At 32.1% G+C, this 26,281-nt stretch overlaps 1 protein-coding gene and 1 long non-coding RNA gene across 2 annotated transcripts; both read right to left on the bottom strand.

Annotated features, from left to right (window-relative positions):
- Positions 1-207: 207 nt before the first annotated feature.
- Positions 208-3,580, bottom strand: LOC132748698 (uncharacterized). The gene is made up of 2 exons (XR_009628307.1): positions 3,407-3,580; positions 208-959 (listed from the first exon to the last, which is right to left on the bottom strand). It is a non-coding gene; the product is annotated as an uncharacterized LOC132748698 (long non-coding RNA).
- A 1,258-nt stretch (positions 3,581-4,838) lies between these two features.
- LOC132748703 (histone deacetylase 1-like) lies at positions 4,839-26,281 on the bottom strand. The gene is given in 16 exon segments (XM_060738318.1): positions 4,839-4,958; positions 5,463-5,515; positions 5,518-5,538; positions 6,106-6,164; positions 6,577-6,685; positions 6,948-6,968; positions 7,618-7,692; positions 10,363-10,471; positions 10,833-10,925; positions 12,816-12,957; positions 13,455-13,593; positions 14,045-14,119; positions 14,460-14,577; positions 14,925-15,037; positions 25,270-25,553; positions 26,168-26,281. Coding segments are annotated over 15 exon segments (1,296 nt in total). The 5' UTR covers positions 25,319-25,553; positions 26,168-26,281.

Raw genomic sequence — 26,281 nt, 5'->3', positions numbered from 1 at the left:
CCAAACATTATCTGGGAGTATTATAAATGGTGTTCCTCTTTTTCAAATAATAGAGGAATGTTTCATTTTGAAATAATTTCTAGAACAATTTGAGAAGTTTTATTGACAAAGAGGTTTATGAGGTGACATGAATGGATAAATGGACATTCTTCACAAGTGGTGAATGACATGCTCTGGTAAATTTTTACAAGTAAAAACACAATAAAATTTCTACAAAATTTTATTTTTTTCTCAGGACTTTGTTTTATTTGATACTGCTGTAAACAAGTTTAATGGAATGATGGCTGACAATGAAAATGTATGTCATGCATGTATATAAATGAAACAAATCATTAAGAAATAAAACAACGTTGCTTTTTCATCTTTTAACATTGTTTAAAAAACATTTACTTTATGTTTCCTAATATAATATTTTTTATCTTTATTACAAATGTGTTGAGAAAATACACCAATTTCAAAGTAGAACATTCTTTTTCTATTTCATTAAAATCTAGATTAATTTATTTGCAGCAAACATCAAATTACACAACATGTAATGCATTTTGATGTTTCATCAACGAAGACTTTCTTTCTTAAATTGATAAAGCTCTTGTCTATTGTAAAAAAAATTGTACAATGAATCTTAAATCATACTGTTTTATAATACACTTTTTGTTCACGATTATATATTGCTAAATGCTGATCCATATATCAGTCAAACACAATTTTTGCAGATATTTTATATTCCAATGGCCACATTTCAACTACTGATTGTAGATTTCATTATTATATGATATTACAGCTAGATGTACAATACTCTTCACAACATAAAATTCTATTGTTTGTCGTAGTATTTAATGAACACAACCGTCTATCGACTTGAGTGTACACTGACATAGATTATGATGCTGGTTTTTCTTCTGTTTTTGCAGTGTCTTTATTTTCATCAGCTGGGGCATCGGGTTTAGTTGAGTCAGTTGCTGGAAGTATAAAATATATAACTTTAACACTCATTTCATCACCAGTTTATTGATTAAGTCTTCTATATATATTTACATCATTACTAGTTATAAGTTAACTACACATTAATGCCTTCAAATATAGATACTTGACCATCCTTTAGTAAAATGTAACTCATAAGCAAATATCTTCTTTTTTTCTTTATCTTGATATAACAAAGACATGTCTGTCCAATGAGTAGCATTAGTAACTCTCTACCTGTAACACATTCATGTCACAGAGATAGTAGAAATTGAATAGGAAATCAAGTATCTTATTTCAACACAGTGAAACTTTAGTACAAACTAGAGTACAAGTAATATAAAGTCACTAAACGTTGTAAAAACAAACGAAGCTGCTGTCTACACAGAAACTGAAGTGTCACCATACTTGTCATAACAATATTTGAGCCGCGTCACGACAAAACCAACGTAATGCATTTGCGACCAACATGGATCCAGACCAGCCTGCGCATCCGCACAGTCTGATCAGAATCCATGCTGTTTGTTTACCAACTCTTTTAAAGTAGAGAAAACTGATAGCTAACAGCATGGATCCTGATCAGACTGCGCGGATGCGCAGGCTGGTCTGGATCCATGCTGGTCGCAAAACCCATTATGTTGGTTTTGTCGTGACGCAGCTCATTTTATACCACAACAATCAAACAGCAGCTAAACCAGCTAAACAAAACAATAAAGTCCAGTTATATGTCCAAGATTTTCTGTTATTAATTCAAATTGTTAGCTAAATTACCAACTATTACAATGAAAATTGATTAGCAACTTAACCCACTGGAACTGAAAAGTAATAACCTTCACCACCAGTATAGAGCCAGGCCATCCTGCACATCTGTGAAGTCTTGTCAGGCTCTATACTGTTAGTGGCTCTATTTCTCTATATAAAAATCCCTGAATATTTAAATGAATTGTACCAATCAAATCTGTTATAACTAGAAATGTGTCCATAGGACACGGGTGCCCCCACCGCGACACTGTTCTGTCAATCTTTTGACTAAGTCAAGGGAAATAACTCTACAAATACTGGATAAATCCACAAGTGAAACTCCAGGTGCAAATCTAAATATGCTGAGCAACCTGCCCATAAGGTTTAATGACTATGTCAAATCCTGTTTGAGTAACATGCGACACAAGTTGAAAATTGCAAAATTTTACTAAGTCAAGAGCAATAACTCTGAAAATACTAAAAATATCCAGACGAAAATACCCAGGTGCACAACTACACATGCTGATCAACATTCCTGTAAAGTTACATGACTCTAGGTCAAATACTTTTTGAGTTACGTGCGACACAAGTTGAAAATTGCAAAATTTTACTAAGTCAAGGGCAATAACTCTGAAAATACTAAAAATATCCAGACGAAAATACCCAGGTGCACAACTACACATGCTGATCAACATTCCTGTAAAGTTTCATGACTCTAGGTCAAATACTTTTTGAGTTACGTGCGACACAAAAGTGAACGGAAGGACGGACGGACAAGGGTAAATCTAAATGCCCGCCACCAACATGGGGGCACAAAAATACAGCATGTTAAGGGATTAAGCAACAATGATTCCATTCTGGATTACAGCATTATTATGATGATGAAGCATGTGTACACACCAGACATTTACCTTTCTATTTGGAGATGATGACTGTAAATATTGTATTACCATAAAGGAATATTTGTGAAATATTTTATCAAACTCATTGATTTACATCCAAACTATTAAGATATCTATTCCATTTTCATATTTAAGTAACAGGTATCAGTATAACTTCAACCAGATCCGAATTATTAAGATATTTATTCCATTTTCATATTTAATTATAACTTCAAGATATCTAAATTGCTTGCTATTTAGTCAGAATACTGTTTCACATTAAATCATTTATTTTGAGAAGATCATGTCTATTCTTAATTGCCTTAACAAAGATACAAGCTATTTAAGTAGCATTATGGTTATATCATTTGTTTTTTTAAATAAACAGATATAGTGAATGACATACGCAAAAACAGGTATCAAACTATGTGTCCTCTTGTCCAAGAACAAAATGCCGCAAATGCCTGGCAGACATAATTGTGCTAAATAATAAACAACACTTGTTTTTAGTTATTTTTTTCTTTTTCTTGTTGGGTTTGTTGCACCAAAAGTGTATGTCATATGTCGAGTTTCCAGCTTTACTGGTGGAGGAAGACCTCAGGTGCTTTTCCGTGCATTACTTCAGGCACAAACAGGCACCTGAGTAGAACCACCAATGTTCCATAAGCTAGATGGATGGTTTTCCACACATGAAAGCATCCAAAGTCCCTGTTGGGATGAACTCATAGCCGTGAGGGGAAAGTGTTTGAAGAAGTCAAAGACCTTAACCACTTGGCTACAGAAACATATTGTTTTTTCATGAACATAATTTCTGATATACTAACCTTTCTTCTCAGGTTGTTCAGGGGCAGCTGGTTTATCTTTCTCTTCCCTGGAAAAAACATAAAGAGATATATGTATAAAACATATATAAGATACAAGTCTAATTTACATGCTACAGTGAGTTAAAAACAAGATATTCATTTGCATTATTAAAGCATAATTATTAAGAAAATAGATCAACTATCAAACATGAGTAAAAGCAGCCCTTATGTAGGAGCATTTAATGGTGATTTCCTGCAAAAAATGTAAGCTCAGTCTTATTTTTTGAGATTGGGTTTCAATATACACTTGGTACAACAAGCATAAAATAGCTGGACAGCTCCCTTATACAAAATGTATTATTAGTTATTAAGAATGTTGACAGGTTATATGGCCCTATATAAATGGCTATTTGTAAATATAACCAGAGCCGCTAGGCAAGGGTTATATTGCAAACAGCCATATATATACAGCCATATAACCTGTCGACAATCTTTATAACGAATTTATAATACAGCAAGCATCATTTTTTAGAGAAAAATGTAAGATTTCTTCATGAATCGACAGCAGCCGTTTATATAAAACTATATAAATGTCATGATTATCCAATGAAAAGCTTGACGTTAAAAACGTGCAGTATTATAAAGAAGGATACAGAGTTCCGTAGGGAGACTAAAATCACACAGCATTTAAGGATCAGATGATTCTAAAACATTAATCAGTGTGTCATGGCAGAAAAAAGGATTTGTTATAATTTTGGAAACAACATTTGAAGGGGGATGGTAAACATACAGTAATTTGGAAAAAATCAATCAAAATCATTAGTAAAAAAATTTTTTTGATATTCGGCCAATTTATGAATTTTAAAGCAAAAAGGAATTTTTTTTTCTTTCAAAACTTTTCCCTTTTAAAGTTCCCCAGTAAAAACCAAACCCTTTAAGAAAAAAACTAATCTATGTACATTTTTATTTAAAAAAAGCAGGGGGAAACTTTTAATTTCACATTCTTAAAATTTTTTGATCTTTATTTTAGCATTTTAAATTTTGGTGCCCAGATTTTTTCCCCTTCCCCCTTTTTCCCTCCAACCCGTCCTTGTTGTCTGCCTGTAAAAAAATATAATTTTTCAAGGGTCTAAAACAATGAAATAGAAAACCAGGTTTTTTTGTTATAAAATTCCAGTTGCTATATTTTTTGGTAATATTGATCAGTGATTACTAGAAGAATATGTAAAGTAAGATAAGTTTTGTAACATAAACTATAAATTTCTATTAATATTAACACAATTGATAACATGATAACTGCCTTACATACTTTTTAATTGAAATTATTGAATACAATGTATCTATTGTGATTGTTTTTTTAATTTTCTATTATCTTCTAAATGATAAAATAAAGATAATTTACATTTAGCACCCTCAGCTTTTTTCTCATCGTCTGTTTTTAGGTCGTTTATGTTTAGGTTTGTGTGATGTTGCTGTCTCGTCGACCGTCCAGCCTCACGTTTGGTCCTGACATCTCGTCTTCCGAGTCTGAAAAACTCTTCATCACAGTGGATACGTTTATCACTGGCACGTACTGAAAATATCATTTTATTTGTCAGAAATACTGTAATCTTATAAATATAACATAAACAATGGAACTCTTTCTAGTACATTCAACATAAATAGATGAACAATTGAATGATGAACAATCTCTTTCAAATCATAAACATCATGATTATAATTCATGAGTTTGAATGTTTCTTATCTTAGCGATATTTAGCGATAAAAAAACTTGAAATGTTCTGTAAAAAGTCTGATCCAGAAAGGGGTATTTGGTGAATGGTGCAATGCCAATTTTTGACCCAGGCATTGGTAAACATTTCAATTTCTAAAAATCTAAAAAGTTTCTAAGAATTTAATTTAAATACAGGACCAAAAAAATTAAAAGAATGCATTGAAGATGTTATAAATTTAAGAACAATTTAAAAAAATCCTATTAAGAAGCCGAAACTGAAAAGTACAAAAACCGAGGAAAATGACAGGCTTTAAAATAAGAGAACAAGAATCAGTATCATATCGTAAATGTTAAAGGGACTACTAGAGATTTCTGCTTGTTCGGGTTTTCTTTAGGTCTCATTATCACACTCTCATATTGAGGGCATCTTCTGGTATAGCTGAAATAGTTATACAATAGCACAGTTATTTACCATACATGGCTACAGGATACCTGTCTATAACAAATTCAACTTTATTGCAAAATCTTGTCTTCAACCCATAGACATAGTTACAATAACATGTAGGTATGACATGAGAAGGCAAGGTTGAACAATAAAATCTTTCAGTATACACATTGGCATACAACTCGCTAAAACATAGCAAATATCTACATTTGTATGGATATTCAATAAATTGGTATAAACATTGCGATGTAAAAGACAGCATATGACAAAACCAGTCAAGATACACGAAATCTTTCAGACAATTGAATATGAAATATACCTAAACAGTGAAGATTTAACTCTATTTTTTAAACTTCAAATATGATAAAATTATAAGTTCAGTAATATTTGGTTTAACTTTTAATTGTAAATATATTTTCTGAAATTTCCAGATTTTGCATTATAGGCCTTAAATATTTCATCAAAAATGTCCAGTACATGTAACTGTTTAGTGGTTAGTTTTAACTACAATATTAATAATTCTATACATCTAGGATAAGAAGTTAAGAAGTATAGTAATACCTTGCATTTGAACACCTGGTGCATGAGGCAACATTCTCAAGTTCTCAAACAACCTTGTCCTATAATAAATTAATACTGTATCAGTAAAATAGTGAGTTTTAGTTAACAATGTCAGATAAAACAAGAGACAAACCAAAAATACTCAAACTGACAAAATATAACAGCATTGGAATCATTTATTGAAAGCCATTTGAAAAAAAAAATGTATGCTAGATATTGTGCTGGAACCGAGTGTCACCTATCACCTTGCCACTGGTATATACAGGTAAGCCTGAGTATCTGGGCAGAAGCCTGCACATCAATACAGTCTGACCAGGCTTAATTCTGCCAATAGACTCATTTAAATTTTCATCTTGATATACACACAATGGAAACTAAACAATTCCATTAAGAAATACATCAGGTGAAACGTTCATGTAGATGAATATCAAGTACACATGTAATTCATGTCTCTGATATGTAAATACTTACTTGATTTTTTCCAGATATTCTCCTGTATTCTGGTTGGCCATATTTGAGGGACTAATGTTTAACTTGAAGTCTGGTCCATAATACTCAAAGTAATCATTGTATGGTAATTCTGTAAGGACAGATAAAAAGAAACATTTAATCACACACATACATATATTTGTCAATATTAACAAACTACTTCCAACTTACTGCCATCTAAACATAGGAATAACAGAAACTGTAAAATTTCCAGATTTATTTTCCATTATTATCTCATCTGCATAATATTTTTTTTTTCAGACTAAAGAAATTTGTTAGTATTTCTATACTTTTCTTTACCAAACATAAAACATCCAACAATAACACATATTTTATGTCTGACATTTATTTACTTGTTTCCCTAAATACAGAAGCTTCATCAGAATACAAGACATAAGATCAAATAAACAGGCAATTTCAAAATAAAACACAACATTAATAATATACATAATTTTAACACCCGTGCCGATTTTGCGACTCCGTAAAAATGGGTATTGCATGGCCGTGCATGTATTTTGACGTGACGTCATTAGCGTTATACAAACATAGTGTAAAGACGCTCTAAATGTTAGCGTTATACTATAGGCGCGTCAAAGAAAAATGACTCTTATTTAACTTTAAACGGTCTTTATTTTGGGTATGTGATAAATAGAATATTAAATTCGTGCAAGTTCATTACTGAATTTATTGAACTCTTTGGATAAAATAATATTATGTGAGCCTCTTTTTTCAACTCGTGCAATAAATTCAGTATTGAACTTACACTCATTCAATATCCTCTATTCATTGTAAATTATATAAAAACATGACATCCTTTCCAAATTTTTAAAAAACAAAAATTCCTTTGGGCTAAAATTAAAATTTTAAAAACCCAATTAATTTAAAAAAAATTCGAAAATCTTTCCCCCTTTAAAAAAAAAGATGGGATTGGGTGTACAGTTTTAAATTTCCAAATTTTCAAAATTCTACTTGAAAAAAGCTATTTGATGTTTCATGTTGGGCCAGCAACTAGCTACTTTTTTTAAAGGAAAAATCCTCCACCCAGTAACATCAATGGAAGATTCCATTTCTTCATGAACTCTACAGCTTTACCATGACCTGTAAATATACATCAACAAGTCTTAAATGTAATGAACTGAATAATAACACAGGTTTACTGTGAGATAAGAATACATCAACAAGTCTTATTGAACTGAATGACAACAAGTTGGTTTATTGAGAAATCTTTTACCTTTTTAACTTTATTACTTAAGTATATAAAATCATTTTCTCATAATTAACTGATAAATTAACTCTTCAAGCTGGAACTGAAAAAGATTAGCCATTCCCACAAGTATAGAACCAAATGTTCAATCTATACACACTAGAGACTGCTGTTGGGTCAATTTTTTTATTTTTATACTGAAATACTTTCAAAGTTTAGGTCGACTGTTCCAAATTCAAAGCAGAGAAAACCCTTTACACAAATTCAGCAGATTAAAGGCTAAATAAAAGCCTACTTCAAGACTTCTTCGGCAGTTTTCATACAGACATATAGACAAAATTAAAACTGAGAACGGTAGCCCAATTTTTTTTCCACTTAAATGTTTCTATTATTCTATTCTAATAACATGCCAAATTTAAAGAAATTCTATTGAACAGGTACGATTTTGCCTATGTCTATAATTATGAAAACTCTCGGAAACACCCTTAAGCATTTCTGTAAGAATGAATAACAAGACTCTGTTTGGGTCTTAACTGAAAATAGACTTCCCTAACTTTGTTCTTGGGAGACTGCACAACAACTTTATTTGAGTAAATGTTATGAAAATTATATTCAAACTTGATTAAAAAGCACACACTCAGTCGTTATATTCTATACAAAACTAGAACTATCGCTGAATGCGATTCATACCCCCACCAATGTCCTTGACAGAAGACGACTTGGAAAGGTGGTTAAGGAAATAACAAGTCGTACAAATACATAAAAAGAAATTATCTCTGTTGAAAAAAAGACTTATTGTACAGGTAATAGTATAAATATCTATTATCAAATCATGTTCGAAACAGTTACAAATAACCTTTCATTTTCCCAATATACTAAACTTTTGGTAAGTCAATTTTTGACCTTCAAGTGTGGCCTTGACCTTAAGCTGGCACAAGGGTAAGATGGGTTCTGCACATCGCCCAAATTGGGGTGTACATTTGAGTAAAGTTTTAAGAAAATCCTTCCATTAGTATAGAATTTATAGAGTGGACACAACATATATTCTAGTATTGATTGTATGTAAATTTAAAGACTTAAAAAGGGGCATAACTTTGTCAAAATGCAATACTGAGTTATGAAACTTGACCTGCATATCGTAATTGTGACACCTCATATATCTTTTAAGTTTCAAGCAAATACCTGTGCTAGTTTCAGAAATATTCAAGAACATGTTAAAATCTAAGAACATTTTCTAAGTCAATTTTTGACCTTGACCTTTAGACTGCACAAAGGTGACATGGATTCTGCACATAACCTTGTTTAGGTGAACATTGAGTAAAGTTTGAATAAAATTCTTCCATTAGTATAGGATTTATAGAGCGGACACGACATATTGTCTAATATGTGATTGTATGTAAATTTGAAGATTAAAAAGGGGCATAACTTTGTTTAAATGCAATACAGAGTTATGAAACTTGACCAGCATATCTTAATTGTGACATTTCATATATATTTTAAGTTTCAACCAATACCTTTCCTAGATTCAGAAATATTCAGATATATGTTAAAATTTAAGAACATTTTCTAAGTCAAATTTTGACCTTCAAGTGTGACCTTGACCTTAAGCCAGCAAAAGGGTGACATGGGTTCTGCACATCCCCTTGTTGAGGTGAACATTTGAGCCAAGTTTGAAGAAAATCTCTCAATTAGTGTAGGACTTACAGAGCGGACGCGACATACTGCGTAATATTTGATTGTTTGATATTTGACCTTCAATTGTGACCTTGACCTTAAGCCGGCAAAAGGGTGACATGGGTTCTGCACATCCCCTTGTTGAGGTGAACATTTGAGCCAAGTTTGAAGACAATCTCTCAATAAGTGTAAGACTTACAGAGCGGACACAACATACTGCGTAATATTTGATTGTTTGATATTTGACCTTCAATTGTGACCTTGACCTCAAGATGACACATGGGCAACATGGGTTCTGCACATCCCCTTGATGAAGTGAACATTTGAACCAAGTTTGAAGAAAATCTTTCAATAAGTGTAGGACTTACAGAGCGGACACGACATATTGTGTAATATTTGATTGTTTGATTTGACCTTCAATTGTGACCTTGACCTTAAGATGACACATGGGCAACATAAGTTCTGCACATCCCCTTGTTGAGGTGAACATTTGAACCAAGTTTGAAGAAAATCTTTCAATTATTGTAGGACTTACAGAGCGGACACGACATACTGTCTAATATATGATTGTGTTTGATATTTGACCTTCAATTGTGACCTTGACCTTGAGCTGACACATGGGCAACATGGGTTCTGCACATCCCCTTGCTGAGGTGAACATTTGAGCCAAGTTTGAAGAAAATCCTTCAAGTGGTATAGGAGTTATAGAGCGGACACGAAAATGGAGACGGACGGACGGACGGACGGACCGACCGACCGACGCGACAAAGCGAATCCATTATAGCCCCCCCCACATTTTGTGGTGGGGGTATAATAAAAAATCTCCTAATGAAAATACATGGAACGCTAACATTATGATAGTAGTAATGTTACAAGTAATTAGAACTGACCTTTAAGAGTAAGATTAAAACAACCCAGTCTGTCTCCTGATAGTGAGTCAGCCCCACATTGTAGCACTATAACACTAGGCTGGTACATCTCCATAACCTTGGTCATCACCTAATAACAACAACAACAACATTATCTAACTGACCATTACAGTTCTTATAGGGCCCTGTTTAACCAATCTCTTTAGCCTTCATAAACGGGTATAATGTAGGACTTGAGGAAGTCCCAATGTACATTACCGGCTGAATATGAAAATTACTCTGTATGCACTTAACTTTACCACTCCAACAAGACAAATTTCAGGAATCACATAATGTGTAAAAATGGTATATATGTACAAACATAACTCAATGTTAATATACCTAAAAATAAATTTAAATTGTGAAATTGTGGCATAAAGCAAATAAATAAATTTCAAAACTAACTAAATTTTAGGGAATCCTAGATTTTAAAGTTAAATTTTACAACTCACTGGTTTAAAGATAGTTTCATATGCTTCATCATCAATACCATCTCTTAGAGGAAAGTTGACAGCATAATATTTCCCTTTTCCTGCACCTATATCCTGTACACAAACAAACTCTATCTCAATATACATCACAAGGTATTATAAAAACTTTAACATAATGGTTACGCCAACACCGACGCTCGGGTGACTACAATAGCTCTACTTATTCTTATCGAATCGAATAGTCGAGCTAAAAAATATACATCATCACTTATACATGTCGTCAATCATTACAATATTTACATAACTATATTCTATATGGTACTGCGAATTCACTTATATTCGTGGGCATGAAATTTCGTGGTTTTATCAAAACGGGCATTTTCGTGGGTTCTTAAATTCGTGGATTTTCGTTTTCTTGTTAAAAAAAAATTCAGTAACCTAATGCAAAGTAATCTTAACCGCCGAACATTTTTACTTACAACGTGTACATATCTTTACTTGTCACACAGCGCTTGTCAATAAATTAAATCCTTGCCTCTGGGCATAACTCTTATACAGCACAGTTACTGCCGAAAATTGACTGCAATTAACACATTTATGTGACATGATATGCACTTCCATTGGACACACTGACCCTGTAATTCGCCGATGTAAACATCGCATAATTTATACGACACCTGATATGTTTTAACCAGCGAGTTTAAAAGTTTACACCCTGAATTGGTCAACATATTTGACAGTAACTACACGCAACGTCACAGCGACTGTGTTAATTTACATGCATATAAAATAATCTCGGTAAATATTACGAGTATATGTGAATCTTGTAAAAGTCGGTGGCGTCTTTGATGTTTACGGAATAGCATTCGCACAAATACAGATTAAAATTCATATAAACTTGATCATTTAAAAACGACAAAAGAATGTACAATAAATCTGTTTTAGCGGTCGTATTTTTTTTAATGTTTTGTGTACTTACGACATTAATATCAAAGACTTTTTTTTAAAAGCAAACTGACAATTTTCATTAGCGATAATTATAGCACTGCCTGAGTTCCCATATTTACTCGATTATGATAAGTATTCTTGCTAACACAATCAAGTCCTAGTAGACTACAATGATCAAGTATGTATATGCGACATTTGTGACAGTAAATTGAGGATATATAATCGAGTTTTCTTTCAAGTTTCTTAAATATTGCAAACGGATTTAATATGTCACTAACCTGATTATCTGCCTGTATTTACATCCATTTCACGAAATATCGGCCGGAAAAGAGCCGACGCATGTTTGTAATATATATAGAACAGAGACTGGGTAAGAAGTATTTGTTGGGATAAAAGTTTGTCGGATCTTAAATTCGTGGATTGACCTACCCACGAAAACCATGAAACTTCGTGCCCCACGAATAATAATGATTTCACAGTAATACATAATCTGTAGTTTAATCAGATATATATCTAATAATTATAATTTATAAAAGTTATCAATCTTCAATCCAAAACTCAAAGTTACAATTTAGGTATTATCATTTAAATATAAGTAATAAACACTTAGATACTACCCAGCAAAAGCTGTCATATGACACTAACTTTTAAACAATTCTCAGTTTGATAATAAAACAAGATACACGAATGTTTAATGTTCACAAAGGGGAATAACTCCCAAACTAATGTTAATAAGGCTTGGTTCACACATGTGAATATTCAAATTAATGCCTTCAAAGTTATTGGGAGAGATGATTTGCAACAAAACCATTATTAACGGGTATAATTCAGTAAAACTTCACTCCAATGTTACAAGTTTAAGACAGTAACATACAATTATCATGACCACAAAGGTGCATGTTTGTCTCAAGTTAACACCTTATAAAGCTAATAAGGAATGACCCTTACAAGGTAAAAGTAGACATCAACTTGATCATGTAGAGCATAGTTATTAATTAAACAATGTCTACTGAATCAATAACTTTAATCTACAATCATAATGAAGGTCAATCTTACCCTAAGATCTCCTGTACCAGGAAAATATTCTCCATATTTATGGAATGAGACAGTCATCACACGATCTGTTGTATAAAATGCTTCTTCTACACCGTCTCCATGGTGAATGTCAATATCTATATATAACACTCTCTGATGGTATCTATAATAACAATCATCTTTATATAATTTCACAATAATATATACACCAAACTTTCATTTTTCTTGTTTTTTTTTATGTATGACAAAATTTACTGTCGTTATTTACTGAATCTAACTTACATTACTTATAGCCATCATCAGATATAGATACTTGTATTATCAAGAAAAATTAGAAACATGCAACTTTGCTTCTGAGCTAAGAGATTATTAAGACAAACAGTAAAACAACAAACCACTAACAGAAATTTCACAAAAGGCAATTAGTGGACTCGGGCTCTATAAAGCATATAAATAACTTTATTTGTTTGATGAGCAAGACTATTTTTTACACATATTTTACTTACATATACAAGAAAGGTTATGTCACATTACAATTCAATGGCTTGTTAACTTTACATTTTTCCTACTGACATTTACATCAACTTTACCTTCTAACACAAAATCTCATTTAACTGAAATTTCAATAAACAGTAAAGAATAACTACATAAACTCCTTACTTGAGTAACTCCAGAATGGCAAGTACAATATCATTAACATAACAGAATCCTGATGCCTCTGATTTCTTAGCATGATGAAGACCACCGGCCCAGTTTATAGCAATATCTGCTGCCTGTTTGTTCAACTTTACTGCCCCAGCTTAAAATAAAACACAATAAAAATAATTACTGCGACATTCAGTACATAACTTATTACTTATACTAGTAACAGTTTAATATAACTGACTATAAATGTTTGCTAATGAAATATTACTTTTAAAAGTAATTGAAAGTAACAAAAAATTATATCCTTGGAGACAAAAATTGAAACATGATGTCAATTAAGTATGATACATGTATACAGCATAACTATATACAATGGCCCCATAATTGGGTATACAGTTTTTTTTTAACTATAAAACTTATAACTAACAGTTTTAAATAATCTTAATTTGCTATAAATCAATGTTTCTGATTGAAATTGAACTTGAAAAATGCTGATCTAATTCCTCACTTGGAACACTGGATTACAAAAATTAGTTCCAAGGATTTGTTTCAAAGTATTCATACATCAATGACTGTTAACAAACTTTACAAAGGTCACTTCTTACCAACAGATCCTCCTGTTGACAGCTGACAGAATTCATACATGCCGTCAAATACTGGGCAATCTTCACCGACATTGACTGTAATATACAGACTTATAGTTTATATTACCCATGGTTTGTACAAGGCAAAATGTACAGTGCAGCATGGGTTGATTATTACTGTACTACTGTACTGAAAAGCAATGCAAGTCTTACAGAATCTGCTATATTTTTTTTTTAGAAATGTGGCAGCAGACGAAAATTCAAATATATACATGTACTTTGCGTTGTAAACAAGGTTTTTATTCGCCCCAATTTTTTCATGTTAGATTAAAAAGACGTGTCTAGTTTTGTTATATAAATAAACTGAACAGTTACTATATCAAATTGAAATAAGAAAGAAAAGAAAACAATATTCTCAGTGAAGTATCATCCTTACATCTCTGCATCTGTTTATTATATTCGGACATATTATCTGGTCGTATACTTCGTAAAAACTTGATATAATCATCACTATGGAACTTGGTCATTTCCTCCTGGGTGGCCTTGTGTGGCCGCTGAAACATATATTATAATACATTTGTATACATGTATCTATATCATTCCCTGATACTATTACATGCTCTACTTTAACAAGTGTGTTCCTCTCATATACAGTATCCCTGAATTTCTAATGAGGGAACAAAATATATTTTAAAAGATCTCCAAACTTTACAAATATTATAGGAATGTACATTTCTTTAAATGGCACAAGTTTGTTTTGTTTACTGTTAAGATAACCCATTGACTGATTTTTCAGAGAGACAGATTTTAGGGGGTATATCAAAATGGGTGTATAAAAATGCAAACATGTTTTGTGCATGCAATTATACATGTATTTTAAAATCATGGACTCAAATCTTACATATATTTCCATCTTTCTGTAGAGACCATAATTAAGAATAAGATTATGTGTCATGCGTATACGGTGTGGTTTCATGGGATGTCCCTGTCCATAATAATAGTTGCCAATGTCACCTGTAAGAGAAGAGAAGAACTCAAAATAAATAAAGTAGATCTAACTTAAAATAAATTTACTTATACTGGTTGGGGAGATAACTCTGATACTAAATCACATATTTTTTTGCAATAATTCAATTAACGTTTTGTACATTTAAAATATTTACCTACAAAAACAAAGTTTCTGTTCAAAGACTTTACATTACACTACAAGAATAATTTATGGATATAGAATCTGGTACGTCTCAAGGTCCAGATTGGGGTATCCAAAACATGGTCTTTTTTCCCCACTACGGAAGATTAAAGTCAACACTGTAATTTTTATGTAAAAATTAAATAGCAGGAAAATTAGCAGCATTCATTTACTTTTTCATTTCATATGTTTGATCTATATTTTGCCGACACTTTGACTGTATTTTCAAAACTGTTTCTTGAGTCAGTGGCAGTGTTCGAAATTAGCAGTAGTCCAATAGCCCCTTTCTCCTCGGGGTACAAACTTTTCACAGTAACAAGCCCAACCAGCTTAATCGATTCAAATCCTAATTTCTTACACTGCAGTGGTCAATGAACTAGCTGGGGGTACCGATGGTAGTTTAGTAAAAAGAACATTAAGGGACAGTTTTTGTATACAATAACTTATTGTTATTTGAAACACATTAAAAGTTTACCAAATTTAAATTTAGTAACACATTCTGTCCTGCACATTACTAGGTGGCCATGTTCTTGTTTCTTGAAAAACAAAAATATCTATCAAATGTCTGGTTTATCTCTCCAACCAGTAAACTTTATAAAGTCTCAAGAGCTAAAAATGTAAACATACTTTCCATATGGAATGGCATTGCATCTATTTATTTTGTTTTAAAAGATATATGTATGTTTTTATCATGTGTATGATGCAGTGTCTATTCTAGGATGGGGATGGGGGATTCACCCCTATTTTGTGAGAATCCTTCCCCATTTTTTTTTCAGAGTCAGGGGGAAAATTTTACTTAGAGAAAGAAGGAAGAAAAAGAACAAATGTAATAAATTCTCACTTTTAGATAAAAATCCCCCTATTTATCAAATCCTAGAGTAGACACTATGTATGCAATGAAGAGATGTAAATAAAGATACTACTACTAAATGTTTATCTAAATTAGGGCTGTGCATTGCCATTTTTTTCTGTCACGATACATATCAGGATACTTGCATTTCCAAACGATGCGATTCACGATATGTATTGCATACTTTGATAAAATGTGATGCATATTGCGATTCTTATGTTTCGATGCAATCACTTATTCTCACGCGAATTGTGAAATTGATGTCGCTGCACACTCTGAACATAATCGATTCAGAAAAACTTGCTATTTGATAGCTAACGTGCAAAAAGTATATAAGGGAATTTTTTGATCCATAGACTTCATTGATAACACATTCGATACCAAAATTTTATGAGGGAAGCTATTGGAAATGTAATGTTCGAGACTGTCGCCATTTTGGATTATTCGTGTTTGAGCTAGTGTAACCCCAAAAACCTATACAATTTCGGCAAAAAATTAATTTGTGCAGGAGTATGTATGTCTTCTTATCTGTTTTCGAAGCTTGACCCACTTGAAAAGACTGATCTTTGTCATATGTAGAATGTTTTAGAACTGTCGCAAAAATTTACTGGCATCGGTAATGTACGCGACTTGTAAATTAAGTGCCGAACATAACTGAAAATAACTAAGTAATCTAAGTCGTTTATATGTTTATTTACAATTAAATACTTATGCTACTATAGCCAGACTTATCTTTCTTATGATAAATTCTAAGAATTAACCGAGATTCTATTACTTTGACAGCCTGTGCCAGATGATGACTTAAGCATGTAGTGTTCGCTACTTAAAAATTAGTACGTTCTGTGCACTATTTCCCAATTAAGGAATTTTTATGCCCCCGCCATGTAATGGCCGGGGCATATAGTGTTACCCTGTTCCGTCCTTCCGTCATTCCGTCATCATCAGTTTCCGTTCATTATCTTAGTAACGGTTGCACACATTCAACTCAAATTTGACATATGGATATGTCATGAGAAAATACAGGTCAAGTTCGAATTTGGTCATGGTTCGATGATTTTTGGCAGAGTTATGCCCCTTTTACTTTGAAAATGATATGAAATTTTCAGTTTCCGTTCATTATCTCCCCAACGGTACAACACATTCAACTCAAATTTGACATATGAATATGTCATGAGAAAATACAGGTCAAGTTCGAATTTGGTCATGGTTCGATGATTTTTGGCACAGTTATGCCCCTTTCACTTTGAAAATAATATAAAATTTTCAATTTCCGTTCATTATCTCCCCAACGGTACAACACATTCAACTCAAACTTGACATGTGGATAACTCAAAGGAATGCGCAGGTCAAGATCAAATTTGGTCATGGTTCAATGATTTTTGGCAGAGTTACGCCCCTTTCACTTTGAAAATAATATGAAATTTTCAGTTCTGTTTATTATCTCCCCAACGGTACAAGACATTCAACTCAAATTTGACATAATTTTATGGATATGTTTTTGGAATACCCAGGCCAAGTTCGAATTTGATCATGGTTCAATGATTTTTGGCAGAGTAATGCCCCTTTCACTTTGAAAATAATATGAATTTTACAGTTTCTGTTCATTATCTACCCAACAGTGTTACACATTCAACTCAAATTTGACATATGGATATGTCAAAGGAATGGGCAAGTAAAGTTGGAAATTGGTCATGGTTCGATGATTTTTTTGGCAGAGTTATGTCCCTTTCACTTTGATAATAATATAGATACATCTTAGGAATAAGCAGTTTTAAGTTTGAATTTGGTCGTGGTTCAATGATTTTGGACAAATTTATCTTTCTTGAATGTTGGAAAAATTTTGAACTTTCAGTTTCAGCACTCATACTTTTGTGGAAATGTATGTAGCCATTATTTTGGCTACAAATATGAAATATACTATTTTCAAAAGGTTAAGACTGAATAATTTCAGTGCCTTGAACATTGTATGAAAATGGTTTGTGTTAACATTGAAAAGTTTTAAGGTCTTTGAACTTAAAATAAAAAAATAATTTGTGCAAACAAATTTGGAACTAGATCTAAATATTATAACATCTGAAATTTTGGCTGCATGCGGGGGCATCCGTGGCATGATGACACATTTCTAGTTAATAAATGATTTACATTTGGAGGGATATATAATAACCAAATCTGAAAGAATTGTACCCATGAATCTTTTAATATATCTATATTCACATATGTCTGTAATGTACGCGACTGCAATGTTCAATACAATAAAAATGTAACATGGCTTTAGTATACTTAATTTTCAATAAACCAGGACTTAAACTAGTCATTTTTGTGTTAAACTTAATCATAGATGCAGCATAAATGTATACATCCTTTGTATTTTTACAGTTATAATCAAATTTTCTTAATTTTGTATAAGTAAGGCTATAGAATCTAGTAACTGAATATCAGATTCTAGTAACTACAAAAACAAAGATGTAATACGTTTAATAATTATTTTCTTCTAAAGCAAGAATCTGTATGCAAGGTTTTCTTACTGAAATTGTTTAGATATAGATTATAAGTGATATACCTTTCATAATAGGTATTGTAATGTTCACTACATTTTGTATCGGACATAACTGAATTATTCTGATGGCAATCTTTACATTTGTTAAGGTTTTCAGCGATTTTGCTTTTGTTTTGAGAAAATATTCCATAATTATATATTGTTTAAATAAAGCAAATAGGTGTTTGTAATTTAAATGCGTAAATATATATGAGGCAATATTGTTGATTATCATCTAAATCAGTTTCAAACCCCAATAACGTTTCACTTGTAGTAAAAAAACTACTATTATAAACATACATATAATAACTGAAAATATTATCAGATACTATTAACATAGTTGCTGACATGTTTAAAATATATCATCTACAATATTATACACATGATAGCATCTACAACATATAACAACGATGTATCAAACATTACAATATTAGTATCGAACATTACACGCAGATCTTGAAAATTTTCTTCATCTCTACAGTCATGTAATGTATTGTGAATTTGAAATAAGTAGCAATTGCACTTACAAGTGTAGAAGAGGAAAAGACAATGTTGGCTCTTTGTAATTGAACTATTTTAAACTACGTAGGAAGCACATAATAATTAACAATTAAAATACATTTTATCTCAATATTGGCTAGTAAGATGCCCTTTTTGAAATGTTTTGTTCAAATCTTAAATTTGATGTAGCCTTAATAATATCAAAGGCATGAATTGTAATATATGTATTGTTATTCTGTACGGTGCATATATGCCCACGATCTCAGTAAATATGTTTTATGACATTGATATTAATATAAGGACAGGTATATAACTTCTTTTGTACGTCGGGTACATAGTTATACTCGTAATTTAATTTGTTTGTATATGTATATATTATTTACCCATGCTATTAACTCAAGCTTATATGAACACACTTAATAATATTAAGTTTAAACTTAAACAAGGGTGCCATAGTCACAAAATACGCCCGTTTACGAAAGCTTTAGATGGAGATGGGGGCATTATGGATAAGTGTTATCTAGCAAGCAAGTTTTTATTCTTGGCACTGTGTTGTTAAATGAACCTTAAAACAAATCAGTAGGGAAGATATGCACAGGATATGTGACCTTGACCTTGGTCGCAGGGACCTGAATTTTATGCACGGCACTCAGCACAGTGCCAAATTATATTGAAATCCCTCTATGCATGTAGAAGTTTTGCTCCAGACAAGCATTTTTCTATGAGCTCTAACTGTGACCTTCACCTTTGACCTTTGACCTAGAGACTTGGTTCATGTGCAGGGCACTACGTCTCATGGTGGTGAACAATTCTATAAAGTAACATTAAAATTCCTCCATGCATGTAGAAAATATGCTCCGGACAACATCTGGATATTTAATCATCTCCAGTGACTGTGAAAGAATAGAAGTGTAAGCATTTGATATGTAAAAAGAAAATGTTTTGAGCATAAAAATACAATATATTTCCAGTTTATTGCATTGAAAATTAAAAATTCTGTTGTCAACAATGCATGTTAAAAACGAAAGTAGCAGGAAATACAGAAGGGAGGTAACTCCCGTAGATCAACCTGTGAAATTATTGATGCAATTTGTGCCAGATAATCATCGTAGGAGTTAACACAGTATTAAGTTTGTTTAGGCATCTATTGACATGCTTATGCTTCAATATAAACAAAAATATATTTTAATTTCTTTAACTTTTGTTGTTGGAACAAAATAACATGTTTTTCACCTGCAGTTTTGTACTCAATATTTTCGTACCCAGTCTACAGTTACGGACAATTTTCTCTCAGACCAATAAAGAAAGATAAAAAAAATCTTGTTTATGTTTCTTTAATTCTAATATCAACTATAATTGTTCAAACTGGAGTACATGATAAGGTACATGCCAACAGAATTAGGCCATCCTTAAAAAAATGTTGGTTTGCAGTAACGCGACCAACTCACAAAATTTGCCCCTACTCAAAATTTTTTTTCATGGTCTGGATAAATTTTTTTTTTTTAATCAGAAAATTATGCCTTGTGCTTTGTTTTCGTTCTTTTAAAGGTTAATAGAAGAAATAAAATGTAGGTCCTATTAAATTAGAATTCAGTAATCAATTTATTAATTGTTACCAGATTATCAAAGCATATATTGTCCAGCATTTTGAAATTCCATGTTTATTTGGAGTACAGTTCTATAAAAAAAAAAAAAAAAAAAAAAATTGACCTACCTACCCACCTTGAAAATTCTGGGTCGGGTTACTGCAAACAAACATTTCTTTAAGGATGGCCTTAAAGAAAAAAAATATTGTATCCTAAACTTGAGTTCCAGTATACTCTGGAAGTCTGACTTAACATGGCATGTTTTGTATTGTTTCACATTAAATCAGTATTTAATCTGTAAAGGTTTTTCTAAAAAAAGAAAATAAACAAACAAACAAACAATACAATAAGTTTATAATTTGTTTATAAAAAATGCAAAATGCTTTTTTGACAGATTTTACCCCTTAAGTTTTTCAGAATTTGCATTTTACCCCTCGCTCTAAATTTTGAGGGGTAAAAACCCCTTGGCCAAAAAAATTATCTGGAGCTCTGAAGTTATATTGAAATCCCCCTATGAATGTAGAAGTTTTGCTCCGGACAAGCGTTTTTCAATGAGCTCTAAGTGTGACCTTGACCTTTGACCTGGAGACCTGGATCATGCATGGAGCAATACATATCATGTTGGTGAACATTTCCATAAAGTATTATAAAAATTCTTCCATACATGTAGGAGATATGCTCCAGACAAAATCTGGATATTTCACCATCTTTAGTGACCTTGACCTTGCATATATTGACCTAAAGTACATGTGTCACAGCCGTAGTCATGATAATGACCATTTGTGTTACAATCCCTCAATAAATGATGATTAAATGGTCCCTATACACATCTTCATATTTTTATCTAAACTTTGACCTCTATGTGTGACCTTGACCTTGGTTGCAGGGACCTGAATTTTGCTCTAAGTGTGACCTTGACCTTTGACCTAGAGACCTAGTTCATGTGCATGACATGGCTTCTCATAATGGTGAACATTTCTATGAAATTTCATTAAAATCCCTCCATGTATGTAGGAGATATGCTCCAGACAAAATCTGGATATTTCATCATCTTTAGTGACCTTGACCTTGTATATATTGACCTAAATTATATGTATCACAGCCATAGTCTTGATAATGACCATTTGTGTTACAATCCCTCAGTAAATGATGACTAAATGGTCCATATACACATCTTCATATTTTTATCTGAACTTTGACCTCTATGTGTGACCTTGACCTTGACCGTAAGAGCCTGAAACTTGCGCGCGACACTCCGCCTCACAATGGTGAACATTTGTGCCAAGTAATATTGAAATCCCTCTATACATGTGGAAGTTTTGCTCCGGACAAGCATTTTTCAATGAGCTCTAAGTGTGACCTTGACCTTTGACCTAGAGACCTGGTTCATGTGCGCGACACTGCTCCTCATAGTGGTGAACATTTCTATGAAGTTTCATTAAAATCCCTCCATACATGTAGGAGATATGCTCCGGACAAAATTGGACGCCGCCCGCCCGCCAGGGGCGTTCCCATAATACGTCCCGTTTTTCAAACGGGCGTATAAAAATGATTGTATAATAAAATGACAATAATAATAACCATTACTATTACCCACAACGAATATTTTTACTGGATTACGTAATGTCCGAGACAATTGATGTTCTGTCAAAAAGACTCTACCACAAAATTTTAGTCATGTATTTTGTTTGCAAAGTTTTTTTTCGTCACGTTATCATTATTGAAGTAAGGTTTAAACAAAACATAAGAACAAATAAATGGAATCATACAATTGAAATCAATCATCAAAAATTCCGCATTTTAAATAAACGTACTTTTGTAGAATTGCGTTTTATTGCGATAACTTTGCAAGCTCAAGAAAAAAATATTTCAATTGTTTCATAGTCAAATATTTTGTTATTTTATAAATGTAATGAATACAATTGGCAAAAATAAAGTTCTCTGAAGTGGATATGTTTAATATTTCTTGTGAAATTCGGAATGTTTTAATTAACAAGCATTTGATAGTATTGCGGGCAATACAGTAGTCCCCTACCGGTCCCTCAAAAAGTTCTTTAATTGTCATACACTCCTGTGTATTGCCATTTATAATGAATTTGAGGATGAAGTCTGTATTTGAAAATATCGACCACAAAACATAATAAAATAAGTTTGTTTATATCACAGTAATGTGTTAAGTTTCCATGCTTAGTAAGGAAATTATGTTTATACAACCTTGTCATATTATTACGATGTGGGATTTTAAAGTAAATCCTATAAGGAATGAAGAAGTTGGAGTGAAAATACCAGTTTCTCGAAAAAAATCTAAGTTCAAGGGGGACATAATTCTGGAAATAGTCTTGCTAGAGTATTTAACCTTCTCAAAAATGTCGAGTGATAATAAGAAACATATATATGAAGTTTGAAGTAGATACATTAGGAAATAAAGAAGTTATTTAAAAAAGACAACATTTTTTCCCCTAAAAAATCTAAGTTCAAGGGAGGTAATATTAATATTTTTTGTGCTAGAGTTATAAACCTTGTCACATATGATGTGGTTGATGACCAGGAACTTATATTTAAAGTTTGAAGTAAACACCTTAAGAAATAAAGAACATATAGTGAAAAAAGCTGAAAAATTTAAATCAGAAATCTTGAAATTCAGGCTATTTGTTGCCATAGCAACCAGAATTTTCAACATAGGAAGAAAATAAAAAGATGTGCATAATCTCCAGACTGCCATCTACCCATATTTCAAGTTTCATAAAAATATTTTCAGTACTTTTTGAGTTATCACTGGATCCAGTTTATGTGTTAAATTTGCCATATTTTCAGACTATTTGTTGCCATAGCAACCAGAATTTTCAACATAGGAAAAAAAAAAAAGACGTGCATAATCTCCATACTGCCATCTATCCATATATCAAGTTTCATAAAAATATTTTCAGTACTTTTTGCGTTATCGCGGGATCCAGTTTTGTGGACGGACGGACTGACGGACTGACAGACAGACAGACAGACAGACGGACGGACAGACGGACAGACAGACGGAGGGTAAACCTAAAGTCCCCTCCGGTTAAACCGGTAGGGGACTAATAAACTGGTAATAACGTACATTACAATAGGATAAATTTTACAACTAGGGTTGCTTCTTTCAGAGAGTAGTACTCGCAAAGTATTTGGTTGATGTTCAAAAAATTTCACAATTGTCTCATTTAAAGGTTTTACTTTTCGAAATCTTTGAAATTAGGTCCTATTAAGAAGATCCATTTTTTCGACTTTTGATCTGTCAATTTCACAATTCTTATGAGAATCAGTGAATACGTATCACAATACTGACTTTCAGACTTTATCTATATAAAAAACTTGGTCATTTGTTCACAGCATAATTACGAATGTAATATAAAACTATTACAATAACAAAACAATAAACTCTTCAACTTGTTATTATAACTTATTTGCAAGTTTTGATCTTTCAACAATTTACATTACTTATTACTTAAGGATTTTTACTTCTTACTTAAGGATTAAAAGTATTTTTCATTATACCATAACTATTAGTGTATTGCGATACTTTCCCGCTATATCGATGCATCGGGTGGTGAAATATGTATTGCATCCTGATATATTGGAATTTATAAATTCATTACGATGCATACATTGAGGACAGGGTAGATCGCAAATTGTATCGATGCATCGATGAAACGTTACACCTCTAATCTAAATGGCACTGTTTTAATAGTTACTCAAACAATAACAGATTTATGATAGATCTACTGTATTTGATTTTCACACACACGCATGCGCACACATACAAATAAGAAAATCATTCTAGTGATAATTATTTATTGACCAAAATTTCGCAAAATTTTGGTTTGTATCTAGTAAACATTATTAGAATAACATTTATATTTATAATAATTCAACAGCCTTATCACATACAAAATGTGTGTTTTAATTTCATTCAAATTGTTACAATGTAGCAGGACAACTATTATCTTTGTTAACATGGTACACATATTTCGTATTTCAGTCTTCCATACTTTTCCTTCTTTAGCCAACTATATGGAGCCGTGGTTCGACCATTTAATTATTCAAAATGGATATAAATGCAAATTTTCTTATTTAAAATGTTAACAGATTGTTATAAAACTGACTAAGGTTATTATTCCAGTATGGCATCCTTCATTAATGACACCGTGAAACATTTATTTCTGAAACCATGTTACAAGGTACTGTCGTACATAAAATTCGGGTTTATGGTATTCCGTAGTTCATTGTTTGCATGCGTTTCAAAAAGTAGGTCAGTGTGATTTCCTCAATAAAAGAGCAATATCACGAAACGATGACATTAAAAGCTTGTCACCATTATTTCTATATGTAAATAGAAAGTATGTACTTAAGCCTACTGTGCATTTCTTATAGCTTATATGATACTTAATGAAATAATTTAAACCTGGCAGTGGGCAGACTAACAGGAAATCCCGCCGTGAAAATGCGCGATATGACATTGTAATTATTTTTGGAAATTACGCCGGATCGAACAGTGTTTCTTAAAAATTATCGAAATTTTACACACTTAATTTAAAATAAAGCATAACATACCATCATAGTAATAGCAAATTCGCTTTTTGCTGTGCGGTTGTGATGCCATCCTTTCCAAAGTTGTGAACTGTGACGTATTAATAAGCGCCGTCTATGGGGATTTTCCCAAGCCTAGGCCTACTTAGGAAAGAGAACTCTAGCAAACTCTTCACAGTGATTTGATTGGCTGCGGAGTTTGAACTTTTCGGTCCTTTCCGTCAAACTCCGGATGATACGTAGTAATCAGCAATCGCAACTTTTCGACCCTTTCCGCCAATCTTCGGATAATGGAGAAAGTTGACACCCTATTTAAATGTAAATTTGAGTGATTAAAGTGAACTGGTCTATTATGGAAGATACAACGAATAAATACGTTAATAGACATATAATGTTCAATAAGCCACGAAAGAATTATGCATGGAAGTTGTTGGCATGTGTGAGATGGACATGATCCGATATTGCGATATGGGCTATATATAGTGCTCATATAATAAAATACAAAAACTTATAATTCATCATATAATTGTTCATTCTAAATCACTTAAAACTTTTTTTTTTCAAGCAAATTTTAAAGAATATGATCCATTTCTATTGTTTTATCAATTTTTTAAATACTTCAGTAAATGTTCCAATTGTTGACCTATCGGCTTAAACAACATAGTTCAATTCCCTTATATAGTCACATGTAAATAAAATATAGAATAAATATATATTGGAATATTAGACTTTTGTGGTGAATTATTGATGTAAATAAAATATAAAATAAATATATATTTGATATTAGACTTTTGTGGTGAATTATTGATAGCTTAATGTTTCTGAACTCAATATGATAAAAAGATGTGACTATGATAAAATACTTTAGTAGCGAATATTGAAGTATTATAAGATATAGGTGCAAAATTCCCTAAATAAATACCTTGATATTTTAAAAGTTTTCCCAGATGTTGACTCCTTGAACGGCAGCAGCAGAATGACTGGGTGCCGCAAAATTTCCCCAAGATGACAGGGGCAGCACTAGTCAAACCATAGG

Source organism: Ruditapes philippinarum, unplaced genomic scaffold, assembly GCF_026571515.1.
Source record: "Ruditapes philippinarum isolate M1 unplaced genomic scaffold, ASM2657151v2 ctg7215_1_1_1_1, whole genome shotgun sequence".
NCBI lineage: Eukaryota > Metazoa > Mollusca > Bivalvia > Venerida > Veneridae > Ruditapes > Ruditapes philippinarum.
This window is presented reverse-complemented; position numbering and strand designations above follow the sequence as displayed.